Below are 16,703 nucleotides of genomic sequence, written 5' to 3'. Positions count from 1 at the left end.
ATTTAGTAAGTGGCTACGTGCTAGGTATTACATTCATGTGACAAGAATGATAAAAGCCAATTTTTACAAAGTGGAATTAAAATATCAAAAAATAAGCACACGAAGAAACATAGAATCAGAAGCGAATCCAAAATTTAAAGATTTTGAGGTGCACTAATGTTACCTAGCTAAACATAAAATAAAATTAGTGAAAAAAGGTCTTTAGCTAGATTCAAATTCTAGTATCACAGGTAGTTCTTCTAGTTTGTACCAACAATACAAAAACACTCATAAGTCATATACTTCTATTGGGTGAACTGGTAATTCTATCATTAGTTTTTGTTAGTTCTTAAGAGAGATATAAATATATATACATGATTTTTTTGAAATTAACGAATGCACGTGCACCCCTACTTGCAAGTGTGGGTCTGCCTCTGGCAGGGTACTAGAATATTAACCTTATGATTCTATATTTTATAGGATGATTTTCAAGTGTTAATAACTGAATTCTAAACTTAATATTTGTATACAGTCAATATACTTCTTATGACAAATATATTATTCGAACAAAAGATATTGGGTTCAGCCGCATCCGTATTCTAGCTCCGTCCCTATGAAGAAGTCAAAAGAGGACTCAACATCTAATGTTGTATATATATGTATAAAAGAAGATCTAAACATGTATAAATAATATAATTTTTTATCGAAATAATTTCGAATAAACTACTCTTGGCCCTACACTCCTACCTGACCCCGCCCTGTTTTCATGCAATTTAAAGCCTCCAGAATCCTAACATGAGATTCATTCGATCAACCTTTTCCTTAAATCCATAAAAAAGAGAGAGAAAGAGAGGAATATTAAGACAAATAGTTTGCCAATTAACATGGGAACTGTAGCAGAAAAGAAGCTGGATATCATCAGTAAGATTTCTCACATCTTCAACTCAAAAGAAAGAAAAAACACTTCTCTTAGATATTTATTTCTTTATTTGTGTTTTTTTAACTGAAATTTATATATCTTCTAACTTTGAATGTGTACATTTAGGTTCTTTAATTAACTTGTAAGAAGTATACAGATCGATAGACATACACATATCGTATGTGTCATATACAAATGAGTATATCTCAACCAAATTTCACGTAGTATCGTCTATTTGTTTAACTTTTTAAAATTTTAAAGTGTTTACTTGTATATGTCTAAAGTTGAATGTCTCAGTCTCACATGTACCAACTGAGGCAAAGTTATAAAAAATCTGTTTCTGTATTAAGTACTACATATTTTTAAATTCCTTCATTTGCTACTTGCGTTTTAGTGGAAAAGTGATGTTGCAATAGTTGATAGGCAAATAATTAATTATGCAATCTACGTGATAGTGTATGTGTGTTGCATTTTATGCTAAATTAAATTACTCAGCAATTTTTAATTTATTTTTATATAACCATATAGAACTTACATTTTTCTATATATACAAAATGTTTATGTTGATGATGAAGAAAGACGACGCTAGCTAACTTATGATCTATTCATGACAGACGTCCAAGAAGAAACTGATGATCCAAAAACGAAGAAGACAGATGCATTAATCGTTATACCAGCTGAATCATTAACGACGACTCCAAACTCTGTTAATAAGTACACGAAATGGCTCGAAATAGGCATTTACGCCTTGATTGTACTTGTTAGCCAGACAGTAGCTACAATACTTGGAAAGTTGTATTACAACAAAGGTGGAAAAAGTACCTGGGTGATTTCACTAACTGAAACTATTGCTTTTCCCATTCTATTAATTCCAATGATCTTTAATTGCACCAATAATAATAACAACAAAATCCCTAATTTAGACTCAAAATCTCCTTCTTTGATGACCAAATTATTTATCTATGTATTTCTTGGCTTTCTAGTTGGAATTGGCTGTGGTTTATTTTCCATTGGTCTTTTACATCTCCCAGCTTCAACATTTTCTCTTATTTCCTCAAGTCAATTAGCCTTCAACGTCTTGTTCTCCCTCTTCATGAAACTCGAAAAAATTACCCCTCTCATCGCGAATTCTATCACCCTCGTAACCATCTCCTCCCTCCTCCTAGCCATAGATTCATCAAACAACGCTTCGTCCTACCATCACAATGCAATCGGATTTATATGCACGCTAATTGCTTCCGCTTTGTTTGGTTTACTGTTTTCCTTAACAGATCTCTATTTTAGAAAATTCTTTAAAAAATCTACGTTGAGAGAATTTATGGACGTTATTATCTGTCAATCGTTCTTCGCCACGTGTATAATTATGATTGGCTTGTTCGCGAGTAAAAACTGGAGGAATTTGAAGACGGAGATGAATAGTTTTGAGCTTGGGAGATTAGCTTATATTATGATATTAATTTGGATTAGTGTGTGTTGGCAGCTGTATACTTATTGTCTACTTGGATTAATTATGAAGGTATCTGCTGTGTTTGCAAATGTGATTACTACGTTGGGTGCGCCGTTAATCCCGATTATGTCTGTGATTATTTTTAATGATAAGATGAGTGGGGTGAAAGCAATTTCAATTGTTTTAGCTATTTGGGGATTTTCTTCTTATGCTTATCAACAGTACCTTGATGAGCTAAATCATAAAGATGATAGTAACGAAATTGAGGATGAGTCTACTGATCGACAAACGATTTAGACTGGTATTGAAAGCGGGTGATGTGCTAAAGATAATTCTATGTATATAGAATAATTAGCTAGGTAGATCTAGCTTAGGTTGTTTTTTTTTTTTAAAAAAAAATATAATAATGTATTGGTATTTCTATTAAAATGATGTTGCTTTGTTGTTGTTATTGAAATATAAATCATATGTTCGCCTTTTTCCTTGAATTAGTAAAATTCGAATAGATCTTTAATTAGTAGATGGGATAAATATTAATAAAAAGCGTGACTTTTTTGATTTTTTTTCTAAGAAACAGATGTTTCATCATGAAAATTATTAGTATTTGAAAATTAGAGTTATTTTTGTTAATTATTTGTGAGTAATTTTGAGTGAAAACAATTTTTTAGAATTTCTGAAAGTTTTAAATTTTACGAACAACGTATTTTTTAGAGATCAACTTTGAATAAAAGTAAAATTATGTCAAGCGCTCATAATGTAAATTTCAAGTGGAATTTCATGTTTTTTTTTAAAAAAAAAATGGTGACTAAATTAAAGATTTAAAGTAAAGATAGTTTTTTGAAAATATATTCTTATGTTGTATGTGAGCAATTTATTTTTTAGAATTCAACTTTGAATAAAAGTAGAACCATGTCAAGCGTCCACGATATAAATTTCAAGTGAAATTTCATATTGAAAATAAATGGTAACTAATTAAAGTAAAGATAGTTTTTTGAAAAATATATCCTTTATGTTGTATGCCAAATTAGTTGCATATAATAGAGTGGTGTATGTATACTGTATGTGGAATTAATCAGCTTTTATCAATCAAAATTCTATAATTGTTTTGTATATACTTTACTTTCTAATTAATTTAAGATTGAATTTTACTGATACCCATTTTATAAAATACCTTTTTACCACCTTTAGTAGTGATGGATGCGATAATAGCAAAAAAAAGTAATCAAATATATTAGGATGAGTTTCCTTATAATTTTTTGTTATCTATTTATTTAGGCATATTAATTGAAAAATAGAATATTGTTTAATGAACTTGATTCTTTTCCTCTGGCTAGATAACATCCATGGGCAGATAATTAAAATTTAGGGAAATTATCTTATTAGACATATATCTATATTATATACATTAATTTTATTTAAATTTTTAGAAAATTACGTATTTTAATATTACTCAAGAGTTTTTATCATATATTGAGAACGATACACGCTGATACATATATTTATGCTTTCAATTACATTAAAATAGAAAGACGGACGAACAAGATGGAACGGGAATTAGTCATGTATTCCGGATACATGTGAATAATTTTAGATACACACTAGATTCATATGTATCTTTATATCTGATATGATTCACATGTATTTAGGATAAATATCAGATACATATGATAATAGCAAGCGAGATGAGAAAAAAACAAGAAAAGGCGAACGAAATGTATTAAATACCTCTATGGAGCTAATTGAAATCAATATCTATTCTCAATTTTATATATTTCGAAATACATTTGTTTGAACGATATATCAGGAGTCAGAAGCAGACCAAAATAAAAATGCAGTCAGCAAGGAAATTATTAAGTACTTTTTGCTGTCCAGCCCCATCTATCCAAATACTTGTTTCCTTATCGCCATATTACTACTATTTCTAATAAGAACTTCTTATTCGATCAAAGTGAATTATCTTTATATAAAATTTTAGAATTAAATATGTTTTGTATTTGTTAATGATATCAAATAAAATTTGAATAATTTTATATTTTATATATAATCATGAAATTATATATTATGTATATCTTAAAAGTTGGATAAATAATTTTAATTATTAAATTTATAATCATGTTATCTTAAATTATATTAATTAAAATTGTCTATTGTATTTTAAAATAAGTTAAATAGTTACGTGATGATAGTATAAAATTTATCATGAACCAAATATATAGTAGATTTAGTCTGAGTTATGGGAATTACTCCATTAATCCCTCACATTTCACTTAAGAGGATAACCTTGTGTCCTATATCAAGGGACGATCCACATGATACTGAATGGTTTATTTAAATTTTTGATAAAAAGATATGGTATATATAAAAACTTATTCTTTTATGTATATGATCAAAATTGCTTTAATTCTTTATATTACACATTATCACATAATTATTTTTTGAAAAATAATACATTTATTTATTTAGCAAACTTTATTTCAATAAAAAATTGAAATAGAACATGAGTTATTGTGTATTACTCTTTAATAAGTCGTTTGTTGGTCAATATCACTAGTAATTAGGCATAATACTTAAACATGATTCTTAACTTGACGCAGTTGACAAATATGATCTTTAACTTTGGGTGTACAAGTCTACACTTAAACTTGTACAAAATTAAACAAATAGAAACATGTATCCTACACAGAGGCGAATCCAAAATTTAAAGATAGAGGGTGCATTACTATGAGTGACTCAAGGATAAGGCTAGGAGTGACACAAGGGTACCGTTAACAACATAAGCAAAATACAATATCTTTTTTCATATTATACTCCAACCATCTAGAAAATGAACCCTTAAATCATGTCTCTAAAACTAACCCTTGGTTGAGAAGAACTATTTTTCTTAAAAAATCTATCCATCTCAAAGCACAAGAATCAACAACAAATTATTGTAAAAAAATAGCTTGTAAAGAAAAACTTACCAATTAACACAGAGATAATAGGAGTAGGACTTTAATTTTGGAGTATTATATTTTGTTTAGAATTGTCTTAGCAAAAATTATTTTTTTTAAATTCAATTAGAAAGAAAAGGAACCGAATGACAAAAAAAGGTCATTAAGAAATGAGGCGAGGCCAAATGAGGCAGCAAAAACGAGTTCTAGTTTGGGATTGAATTATTTTTTTTTATATATATATTCTTTGAAATTTCTAAGAAAGTATGAAAATTGGACAAGTTTTTCAGCTATGGCTTAAAAGGGGAACAAGAAAGTTTTTGAATTTATTTTTAGTGGAACTCAGGTTTAAACTTAATACAAATTTTTGATGACTTTTTACTTTTAGGAAAAAAGATCAAGTTAAGTACTCTTTATAATATATTAAAAACTATATGGATCATGCAAAATATATTAACGATCAAAATAAGTCAACCCCCATACATTAGGGACCATTTTGATAATTTTTTCGGAGAAAAGGCTTCAAATTTAAGTTAAAAAATATTAAGGACCATTTTGATTATTTTTTCTGAGAAAAGATTTTTAAATTTAAAGTAAAAAAATTGTTGCTTGCTCTGGGAATTGAATATATGTTCATTTTATCAACCGTCTATACATATATATAGGACTTTTTTTTAAAAGTTACAGGTGCACGTGCACCCTCACAAGTGTATGTGGGTCCGCCCCTGATCTTACATGACATAATAAACGTAGGATGTCATGTAAGACACAAAATTGCTATGTGGGGTGTTATGTATGACGAATAGTCTACTTGTTCAATTTTTTTACAAGTTTAAGTGTCTACTTGTACACACTAAAATCTAAATGTCATAGTTGTCAATTGACGTCAAGTTATATTATGCCTAATAGTTATATTACCATATAATATTTCATCACTCATTTGATATTCTTATAAATTATGAATTTTTTTAGACTTTTTGAATTAATTTTTGTATTTAAATAAAAAAGTTAAATCACAATAGAAAATTCTAAATCAATTTTTTTTTAAAAAAGAATTTCACACTTGTCAAAATGTTAATTTCATCTTATGTTCTTAAATTACGAAATATTAAAAAAAATTAGTAAATTTTAGGCATCACCATTCACCACTTATAATCACGAAATGAAATCACATATGCACTCCATGTAGCATATAGCGTAATGAATCATCCTCTTATTTCACCTAGTCCGAGATATTTCCCCTCTTTTTCTCCGCCGAGTCCTTAGATTGGTGCACTTTTTTTCGGAAGAAAAAAATAAGAATAAGAAAGAAGATATGTGCACTTTTTATTAACACACACCCAAATAGTTTTCAGGGAGTCGTTGGTTCTAAGAAACGGTTTGTTCCTTTCTCTCTTCTCTCTATCTCATTCTCTTCTTTCAGCTCAGATTTTTTGCATTTTTGCAGATGGAGATGAAGATCTCCAATTGTTTTCCCACGCAAAAATGGTGCGGAGGAGCATCTTTTTCTAGACAAGTAAATGTTCGATTCTATCCACTACCTTCTCAACGCTTGCCTCCAGCTTCCGGCAAAATGCGCCAGCGCCGCAATTTTAGGTATTGTAATTCTCAATTTTTTTCGTTTTCCCTGAAATTAAGCGGAATTAGATTTTGTAAGGATCAGCTGATTACATTTCTGAAATAATTGAGCTGGTTTCGTACAGTGATTTGAGGTTTGTAAGTAACTGATTGTACTTATTTTTAATTGAGTTGTTTAATTAGGTTTTGGACTTTCTGATATATGGAGAGTCAGTTGCTATTTGGTTTATTGTGTTTTGAGGTTTTGTGTTGTGGAAAATGGTTCTAGTTTATTTCTTTTTGGTTTTAAATTAGTTTTAGGGGTTTATTTAGATTTTAGTTGACGAGAATCATTTGCTTTAGTTTCTGTTAGCAGGAGTTGGTTCTGTGATTTGAATATTTGTAATCGTGGAGAAGTCATTTGAGTTTTTGAATAGCTTTGATTCCTGGAACTTCGAACTGCAAAAGATGAAAAAATTGTCATTGAAGAAGCTGTAATTTATTATATAATCTGGAACTTTAGTTAAATGGATTGGTGAAAAATGTATTTCTAGAAGTCGAGTAGATCATATAGTTGGGAACATGAAATCAATCTTCTTTTCTCTCTCCTGCTGCATTAGTTAACTTTGTTTTGAAATTTCTAGTTTGCAGAACAAGAAAAAACAAACCAAGACAATAAATATCGAACGCCCACCAGATGTTGATCTACAGTTAAGTGATGATGTAGATTCTGATACTGAAAAGATGTCCAAACAAAGCCTATCAAGTTCAAATCAGGAAGTTTCCATCGAAGAAAATGTTGACACTTTGACGGAAATCAAAAGTTCAGATGAGAGTACTTATTCGGTATGCTCTTTGAGATAATAGAGTATGAGATACTTGTAGTCAATATGTACTTCATGTGTGTTGAATAAGGGTTTTCAGGTGTGTCATCCAAATTACCCCTTTCATTGGATTCTCTGGGTGGAGCTTTTCGCAAATCCTTAACCCTATTAAAGCTATATGAAAATCTCAGGCATGCCTGAAAGAGTGCCTTGAAGAGACATGCCCTTATTTTGCCATCAACAAATAACTAAGTGTCTCTCAGCATTTGAGCTAAATTGCTGTACCTTGTGCTTTTTTGATAGATAAGAATTTATATTATGACGTATGAACTATGTGCCAGGGGTGGGTGCTTCCATTAGAAAAAAGTCAGTCCCCAATGTATTCATATTCAATATCAGATGGCGTCATATACACCAGAGTTTTAGTTTCTGTACACCAACAAATACTGTAAGAAAAACGGAGTTCTTTTAATGGTTTAAGTAGTAATTAAAAAATTCCCAAAAGATTAACCAAAGAAAGCTTAATGCACCTGCCAGACTTTCATGCCACATTTCTTTCTGCTGAGTATATAAGCCCCTGAGATTTCATGCCAATCAATATATTTAATGCAGGTGAGTAATTATCTTGGACCTTTCTTTGCTTCTTCTCCTTCTCAATCTACCAGTACTCCCTTACATTTCTACGAAGCTAAAATATCTACAATACCATTTACATAAATATGGAATGATCTATCATCAGTGTATAACAACTTAGAGCATCAAATAATATCCAGTTTATTTGCTGTGTTAGGAGCAAAAAGGTTAAGATTCACTAGAGGTTTGATGCATGTCATACATCTTCATAAATAAGCTCTACCAAATGACCTTTGTCGTTTTGATCCTCGCCAATAAGGAAATTGAAAAGATCCTTGTTTTTTATGTAGTCTTTAATTGGTAACGTCTTTTGCATTTTTCTCTTTTGTCAATTTATCCTAATGGTGCAAATTACTTGGGATCATAAATTGAATACCTCATAATTGAAACAGTCTGTCGACTCAAATGAGGAGGGACAACCTTCAAGTGTTCATCTTAAGGATTTGATTGGCATGATAAGAAATGCGGAAAAGAGTAAGATAGTTCTGGTTTCATCCTTTAAGTTCACTTATTTTTGCTATTTTAAGGTTTTCTCCTTGGGAAGTTTGTGCGAATTTCATCAAAATTAAAATATCATTGTGTATAACTTCATCACCTTCTGAATAACATCTGTAGATATTCATCTACTCAATGAAGCTCGGGTCCATGCGTTAGAAGAACTTCAAAAAGTTCTTGGAGAGAAAGAGGATTTGCATGGGAAGATCAATATCTTAGAAATGAAGCTAGCAGAAACTGATGCACGGCTCAGCGTTGCTTCCCAAGAAAAAATACACGTGGAACTTCTAGAAGACCAGTTGGGAAAGCTAAAAAATGAGTTGTCTAGAAGCAGAGGCAGTGAGGAAAATGTGCTTAATGTGAATAATTCAGTTCCTCTTTCACGTAGTGATTTTGTAAATTCACTGAGTGAGCAATGTGATTCGTTAAGGAAAGAAAATATGTTATTGAAGCAAGATCTTCAATCGATGAAGTCAGAGCTTAGCTTAGTCAAGGAAACAGATGAACGCGTTTTAATGCTAGAGAAAGAACGATCAGTTCTTGAATCTTCTTTAATTGAGTTGGAATCTAAACTGGCTGCATCTCAGGAAGGTGTTTCGGAGCTCTCTGCCTTGAAATTGGAGTGCAAAAATTTATATGAAAAGGTGGAACACTTACAAGCATTGCTAGCTAAGGCAACCAAACAAGCAGATCAAGCAATATCAGTGCTACAGCAAAACCAAGAGCTGCGGAAAAAGGTCGACAGGCTTGAAGAATCTCTTGAAGAGGCTAGCATCTATAAACTTTCATCTGAAAAATTACAGCAGTATAATGAACAAATGCAGCAAAAGATAAAACTTCTTGATGAACGCCTTCAGAGGTCTGATGAAGAGATACAATCTTATGTCCTGCTGCATCAGGATTCTGTCAAGGAGTTTCAAGATACACTTGATAATTTGAAAAATGAAACTAAAAAAAAAGCTCTAGATGAACCTGTAAACGAGATGCCTTCCGAATTTTGGAGTCGGTTATTGCTGATGATTGAAGGTTGGTCTATGGAAAAGAAAATCTCAAAGGATGATGCAAAGTTGTTAAGAGAACTGGTCTGGAAGAGAGATAGACGTATTTGTGATGCATATATGTCATGCAAGGAAAAGAATGATCGTGAAATTCTAGCGGCATTTCTTAGATTTACTTCATCACCAACACGGTATGTCTGGTTTCAATAATTCGTCACTGAATATTCCTAGTTTGAGGATATAACTTGCAGTTTCTTTTCTGGTCAACCAATAGTCCAGGACTGCATATCATCCATATTGCAGCCGAGATGGCCCCTGTTGCGAAGGTATAATCGCTCACCTCTGTGGATTGCAATCCTCTGTTAGATGAAGATATGAAACTTAAGCTTTATTTATTTGTGTAACAATTTCTTCAGAATGGATTATTGGATTGTATGTTCTGTATTTAGGACGAAGTTGTTTTCTCCTTACATCGATGTACTAAGGGTGGAAAGACAAGTTACTAAAAGTAATTTAATTATAGTACTTTGATTTAAATATGAAGGCAATTAGTATGAGTTGGTTATAGATCATCTTTATCATAAATTCCAGATAACTCTAGGTTAGACCAGAATCACATGCACCTAATCATTGTCCTGTTGGCTGATGCTAATGTTTATTTGGTAAAAGTGTATACTCTCCTTTTCTCAAAAAAATGTTTGTTTAGTACAAGTATAGCAAAGTATGCTGCAATCATAGCTGGCCAATGAGTGGTATGAGAGTATGAAAAACAAGTACACTGAACAAGATTTATCATAACAGTCTCATTTATTCCTTACTCTGAAAGATAATCAAAATGCATCCAGTATTTATTCTGTTGTGGTCTTGTGTCTTTCTTTTATTTGTATTTCGTTCTTTGTTAGTCTGTTATGCCCTCTGAAAGTTGCATATTCTGTTGATAGAAAGTAAATATTATTCGTGATATTTATGTATAATAAGTTTTCATGGTCAATGTTTTGGTAAATTAAGCAACAACTATGAAATTATATACTTAATATTAAGCAACAACTGTATTGGAGGCATTTGTAATGTTTAAATTATCTAAAAGGCGTTCCTTAACTGTCTCACAGGTAGGTGGTCTAGGGGATGTGGTGGCAGGTCTTGGCAAAGCTCTGCAGGAGAAAGGACACCTTGTGGAAATTGTTCTTCCTAAATATGATTGTATGCAGTATGAGTCAATCAAGGACATGAAGGTATGCCTAAAAATTGACATTCACATCATTACCTTAGTAGCCAGGTTCTGATATGATTTTGGATTACGTAAATGATTATGCTTTTACAGGTCTTAGATGTGGTGGTTGAGTCCTATTTTGATGGTCGGTTATACAAAAATAATATCTGGACGGGCACTGTTGAAGGTCAAGAGTATTTACGCTCCACAAGGGTCCATTTCTTGTTACATTTTTTTCCTGTAGGTTTGGCTATATCATTTATTTATTTTTGTTTTCAGGCCTTCCAGTTTATTTTATTGAACCTACGCATCCTGGTAAATTCTTCTGTAGAGGACAACTTTATGGAGAGCACGATGATTTCAAACGATTTTCATTCTTTAGCAGGGTAGCACTTGAATTACTACTTCAGGCTGAAAAGAGACCAGATATAATTCATTGCCATGATTGGCAAACAGCTTTTGTTGTAAGATCGATTCCAATTTCTGTGGTAACTTCTAGCAGCTGTTTTTCATACATTCAGGATTCTATTGTTTCATGAAGGCACCACTTTATTGGGAAATATATGTGCCAAAAGGATTGGACTCAGCGAGGATTTGCTTTACATGCCATAATTTTGAGTATCAAGGGACTGCACCGGCATCAGAATTAACATCTTGCGGTCTTGATGCTTATCACTTGAACAGACCAGATAGGATGCAGGACAATTCAGCAAATGATAGAATAAATCCCGTGAAGGTAGCAAGATATCTGTTGATAACTTGTTATACCTGATCTTGGTGGCTCCTTTCCTTTCATGTCAACTTTTTTAATACGTTGTCAATGTGGTTCTTCCTTGTTCCAGGGTGCAATTGTGTTCTCTAACATTGTTACCACAGTTTCACCAACTTATGCTCAAGAGGTCCGCTCTGTTCAGGTATGAATTTCATTTCCCTAAGCATATTCTCTCACATTCTGTTTTCATGCGCGTCCAGTCATTTCTTTTTTATCTTATACTAGTGAGGCATGATAGGTTTTGTTTGAAATGCAACTAAATAGGACTTTGACTTCTGAATTATAGTTTCTGCACAGCCTGAAATGACCTGTTGCCATCTTCATGAATAAGTAAAAACTTCTGTTGTTGCCAAAGAGTCTCAAAATATATTTCTTTTCCTTCTTCAATATTCTTTTCCTTGTCTTTCTTTGGTATTAAAGATGGTGAATATTCCCCTGGTGTCTTCAAGGATCAGTTTGAAATCTATTGACTTCTGTAGTTCTGTAAACAAGTGATCCGAGACATCCTTGATTTTGTATAAGGTCCAATGATCATGTCTTTGGGTCTTCATTGATGATTTAAGTTGCCATATGGCCAATATATTTTCAAGATGGTAAAATATACTACTTTTGACCAAAACTTTAGAAGACCTTGAAACAAATTGGTGGTACACCTGATATTTGACTTGATCAGAAGCTTATTCAGATCTGCGAAGTCCAAAGGTGGTTTGGCAGAAGGATCTAGCTCTTTTAAAAATTGAGTGCACTTCCATTTGAGTTCTAAGCTTTGTTTCATTTGGTACATGATGGTCTTTAAGTTTGTAGAATGATCTTATTTACAAAATGATTATACAAATTACTTATGCATGTTCCAAGTAAAAAATTCCATCCTACTAGGCGAGGAAAAAAGTGATTTTGACAATCTGTTATCATGTTTAGTCAATCCTTTACACCTTGCCTGATGAATTTCTGCCTCAAAGTCAATTTTCATTTCTAATGTACAGGGAGGAAAAGGACTTCATGCAACAATTAACTCCCATTCTAAGAAATTTGCTGGAATTCTAAATGGAATCGATACTGCTGCTTGGAATCCTGCTTCTGATAATTTTCTTAAGGTCCAATACAGTGCCAGTGACATAGATGGAAAAATAGAAAATAAAGAAGCTTTAAGAAGACTTCTAGGGCTCTCTTCTTCTGACTTTAGACAACCATTGGTAAGAATTTCTTTGTTTATTATTAAGTTATGACTTGCTGGTTATGATGTCAGTAATTTATTTATCAGTGAGTGATTATGATGTCAGTATTATACTGCCATAACACCACAATATTTTTGTTACTTTGTGACTGACCTTTTAATTATGAGATTCAATATGAAAATTATTACTTCCTCCGTCTCATTTTATGTGAAGGTATTTGACTTGATTGGAGTTTTAAGAAACAAAGGAGATTTTGACTTGTAGGTCAAATATATGTGAAGTGTCAATATATTCCTTTAAATGAGTGATGGAGAGAGTTCCACATGTCTTTTCATTTTGAATCAAGTGGATCCCAACAAGCCACGTCATTTCAGGTAAATGTGATGCTAAGATTAGATAATTTTGAAAAAGAGAGCGTGCTGTTCTTTTCAGGAAAAACTAAAAAGAAGAGTGTGTCAATATAAAGGGGAACAGAGGGAGCAACTACTAGCTTGCATTCCAATGGAATTAAGTGATTCTAAGTTTGGATTTGGTGGCAAAAAAATGTTTAAAGTAGCGGAATGCTGCTGAAACTACCATTGGTTTCAGAGGATTCCACTAGTGTGAATTTTCTGAAGAAAAAAAGAAAAAATGCACTAAGTGATGACTGTGTTTTTTACTAACCGAGTCCATGAACAAGATTATGCAGTGATTGAATTTAGTTGGAATTTCTCAGCCTAACCTTTAAATCTGACTATGAATTTTCTAGAGCTGCAAAGCATGCTGGTGGGTCTTCCTAAATATTTGTATGCGTCTGTGTCATTTAGTTTCATTGTATGTTGCATGGTTTATTATCCTTCTCTCAAGGTAATCTTTTTCACTTCATTAGTTAGCATGGGATAATATCTCATCAAAGTTAACTCTAAAAACATTTCATTTTAAATAAAAACCCTTTTGAATAAAGTCTAAGTTCAACGAAAATGTTAGAATAGCATGACTTATGACAGTTGTGATGTTTTAGATTCCATGAATCATCCCACTGCTTTTATTTTGTCTTAAATAATATTTGGATGACAATATGACAATGCTGCACTACTCATTTTATTAATTTATTGTACCAATTGACCTTTCTTGGCAACATCATCCTTATATCACAAATTCTGATGTAAATGTACTCGTTGCTTATAACCGAAGTTGAAAAGCAAAGACAACAAAAAGACATGGTGTATGGAATGTTAAAAGTTTCAAACACAATGTTGGATGAGTAAGCTAATGATTTGAGAAGAACAACAGTTGGGTGGATATACTAATTGATATTGCATTATAAGTTGCTGCGGTTACTCTTTCCTTTTTGATAAAAACTTCCATATCACTTTCATATTTTAACTAAGATTGGCTGGCTACAGGTTGGTTGCATAACAAGACTGGTTCCTCAAAAGGGCGTGCATCTTATTAGACATGCCGTATATAGGACTTTGGAGTTGGGAGGTCAATTTGTTCTTCTTGGTTCTAGCCCGGTGCCGCATATTCAGGTAATGATTTCCTTTTCCTATGCTATAAGTAAATACAATCATCATGTCGTCTTAATGACGGTGTCAACGTTATATATTTTGCTGATTCTAGCACACAGATAAGCCGCTGTGGCTCAATTTTTGAACTTCGTTGATCAATCAAATGTGAAATACGGTAGAAGAAAAATATGTTCTACATGTCCAGTTACGTCAATAAGAATTCACGTCTGTACAGGAACAAAGCTGTTGGGTAAAATTTTATGTGTTGGATCTTCTAGTTGGGGTCCATGAGAATGAACAATTCAGTAACCTATTCCTTCCAGTCTAGTAGTTAGATCTTTGTGTTCCTGTGCTAATCAAATCAGAAATCCTGCCTTTATGGAGACATCCAAAACTTGGAAACTCATAGAAACTCTTTCTGATGATTCAAGAATGGTTGGTATCAGCCCTTATATTCTTTATAAAGGCTGGCTTGTCTTTTCTTTGAGATGATGCCTTTGCTAAGGTTCGGGGTGCTGGTTCCCATAAATTTGTATTTACTATGGTAAATGTTCCAATTCTTACTTGTATTCTTTCTATTGAACTTAAACACTAAACTATTTGAAGCTTGATTTCTTATTTCCCCCAACACATGAATAGACTTGGGTTTTGCTAGATTTTCTTTTAGTGGCTTCTCCTTGCATTGTTAATCATGGAAAAATAATAAAATTGTATATGATGGATATAATGCTTCTCTGTCAGATGTTTTTGGCTCAACTTTAGACTTTAGTATGTTACATCTTCCTACTTTTTCCACACTTATTTCTTATCAAACCATTCATGTGAACTTGTCTGCACTTTGCTGTGGACTCCTCCACTGTTGCTCTACCCTTGGTTCATCCTAGCATAATGATTAGAACTTTGTCAACTCATACATCAATATTTGTGCAGAGGGAATTTGAGGATATTGGGAACCATTTCCAAAATCACGAACATGCTCGGTTGGTATTGAAGTATGATGAGGCTCTTTCCCATTTGATATATGCAGCATCTGACATGCTTATTATCCCTTCCATCTTTGAGCCTTGCGGTCTTACTCAGGTCATTCCGCAGTTGCCTGAACGATTTCTATTAAATCAAGAACCTGTAGAATGACTCAATACTTTTAAGTTCTAATGTTTGAATCTGAATTCCATTTGTGCAGATGATAGCGATGAGATATGGGTCGATACCAATTGCTAGGAAAACAGGGGGCTTGAATGATAGGTTCGTCGATGCAGAACATCAGGACTTCTTTACTAGTCAGCATTCATGGTTTTACAGTTTCAGATTTATTATTAACCATTCAAATCATTTTGCAGTGTTTTTGATGTTGATGATGACTCAATCCCACTTCAGTTTAGAAATGGATTCACATTTGCGACTGCTGATGAACAGGTATCGGCAATTTAATAGCTAAGAGCCTAATACATTAGTAAAAAGTTGTCCAAGACACAATTCTAGTTCAGTTTTGTGGCCTTATAGCAAATTATTACAGTTCAGAACTTGCATCAACCTTTGTTTTTAAATGAAATATACAAAGTTTGATGTTGCACTGTTCCATGACCAGGGATTCAACAATGCTTTGGAACGTGCATTTAACTATTACATGAACAATTATGAGTTTTGGAAAGAGCTTGTTCAGAAGGACATGAGCATAGATTTTAGTTGGGATTCATCAGCATCACAATATGAAGAACTTTACGAGAAGGCTGTGTTGAGAGCAAGAGCTGCAAGTCGTAGTTGACCTCATTCCAATCACGATTTGTTAATTTATTGATCAGTTAGCTGCTTGAATAACAGGGCATGCCATCATTGTGTGGCAATAGCATCCACTCGGGGATAACAGGGCGAGCAACGACTTCACTGAGAATTGTGATTTCACAATGAGGGTAATGTATGTACAACCTCGGATATCAAAGGTGTAAGGCAGAATTGGCATACCAATACCATCTGTCAAGCTTTTCCGGCGAGAAATGAGCAACTCAGTTTAATTTACAATTTTGTGTAAATCTTTATGTTGTTAGTACAATATATTCTTTTTGGCCAAATATGTTGTTGGTAAATACTTTTCATAGTGCTTAAAGCAAGAATATAGAGAGTGTAGTCAACTTGTTTACGTACGTGAGATGCTGTATAGATTTTTTTATAAAGAGAATTCATTAAATTAAATAAACTGCTCTAGTTGTAAATTCAAGTGCAACCTTTCAACATACCATTACAGTTTTTCTAGTTATTACTCATATGTGGAGGGGT

The 16,703-nt window shown here is 32.6% G+C and overlaps 2 protein-coding genes across 2 annotated transcripts; both read left to right on the top strand.

Annotated features, from left to right (window-relative positions):
- Window positions 1-800: 800 nt before the first annotated feature.
- Window positions 801-2,833, top strand: LOC107010520 (purine permease 21-like). The gene is made up of 2 exons (XM_015209808.2): window positions 801-900; window positions 1,513-2,833. The coding sequence occupies exons 1-2, from the start codon at window positions 864-866 to the stop codon at window positions 2,640-2,642; spliced, it is 1,167 nt and encodes a 388-aa protein (XP_015065294.1). The 5' UTR covers window positions 801-863; the 3' UTR covers window positions 2,643-2,833.
- A 3,640-nt stretch (window positions 2,834-6,473) lies between these two features.
- LOC107010305 (probable starch synthase 4, chloroplastic/amyloplastic) lies at window positions 6,474-16,660 on the top strand. Its single transcript, XM_015209581.2, has 17 exons — window positions 6,474-6,653; window positions 6,723-6,871; window positions 7,477-7,678; window positions 8,682-8,763; window positions 8,905-9,973; window positions 10,057-10,108; window positions 10,892-11,014; window positions 11,104-11,179; window positions 11,272-11,456; window positions 11,534-11,728; window positions 11,835-11,906; window positions 12,748-12,957; window positions 14,325-14,450; window positions 15,360-15,509; window positions 15,613-15,674; window positions 15,770-15,845; window positions 16,018-16,660. The coding sequence occupies exons 2-17, from the start codon at window positions 6,723-6,725 to the stop codon at window positions 16,192-16,194; spliced, it is 3,006 nt and encodes a 1,001-aa protein (XP_015065067.1). The 5' UTR covers window positions 6,474-6,653; the 3' UTR covers window positions 16,195-16,660.
- The last annotated feature ends 43 nt before the right edge of the window (window positions 16,661-16,703 follow it).

Source organism: Solanum pennellii, chromosome 2, assembly GCF_001406875.1.
Source record: "Solanum pennellii chromosome 2, SPENNV200".
Taxonomy (NCBI): Eukaryota; Viridiplantae; Streptophyta; class Magnoliopsida; order Solanales; family Solanaceae; genus Solanum; species Solanum pennellii.
This window is presented reverse-complemented; position numbering and strand designations above follow the sequence as displayed.

Coding starts and splice junctions, on each gene's coding strand:
- LOC107010520 (XM_015209808.2), top strand. CDS start 864: ATGGGAACTGTAGCAGAAAAGAAGCTGGATATCATCA. Junction 901..1,512: donor AAAGAAGCTGGATATCATCA/GTAAGATTTCTC, acceptor TATTCATGACAG/ACGTCCAAGAAGAAACTGAT.
- LOC107010305 (XM_015209581.2), top strand. CDS start 6,723: ATGGAGATGAAGATCTCCAATTGTTTTCCCACGCAAAAATGGTGCGGA. Junction 11,015..11,103: donor AGTCAATCAAGGACATGAAG/GTATGCCTAAAA, acceptor ATGCTTTTACAG/GTCTTAGATGTGGTGGTTGA. Junction 12,958..14,324: donor CTGACTTTAGACAACCATTG/GTAAGAATTTCT, acceptor GGCTGGCTACAG/GTTGGTTGCATAACAAGACT.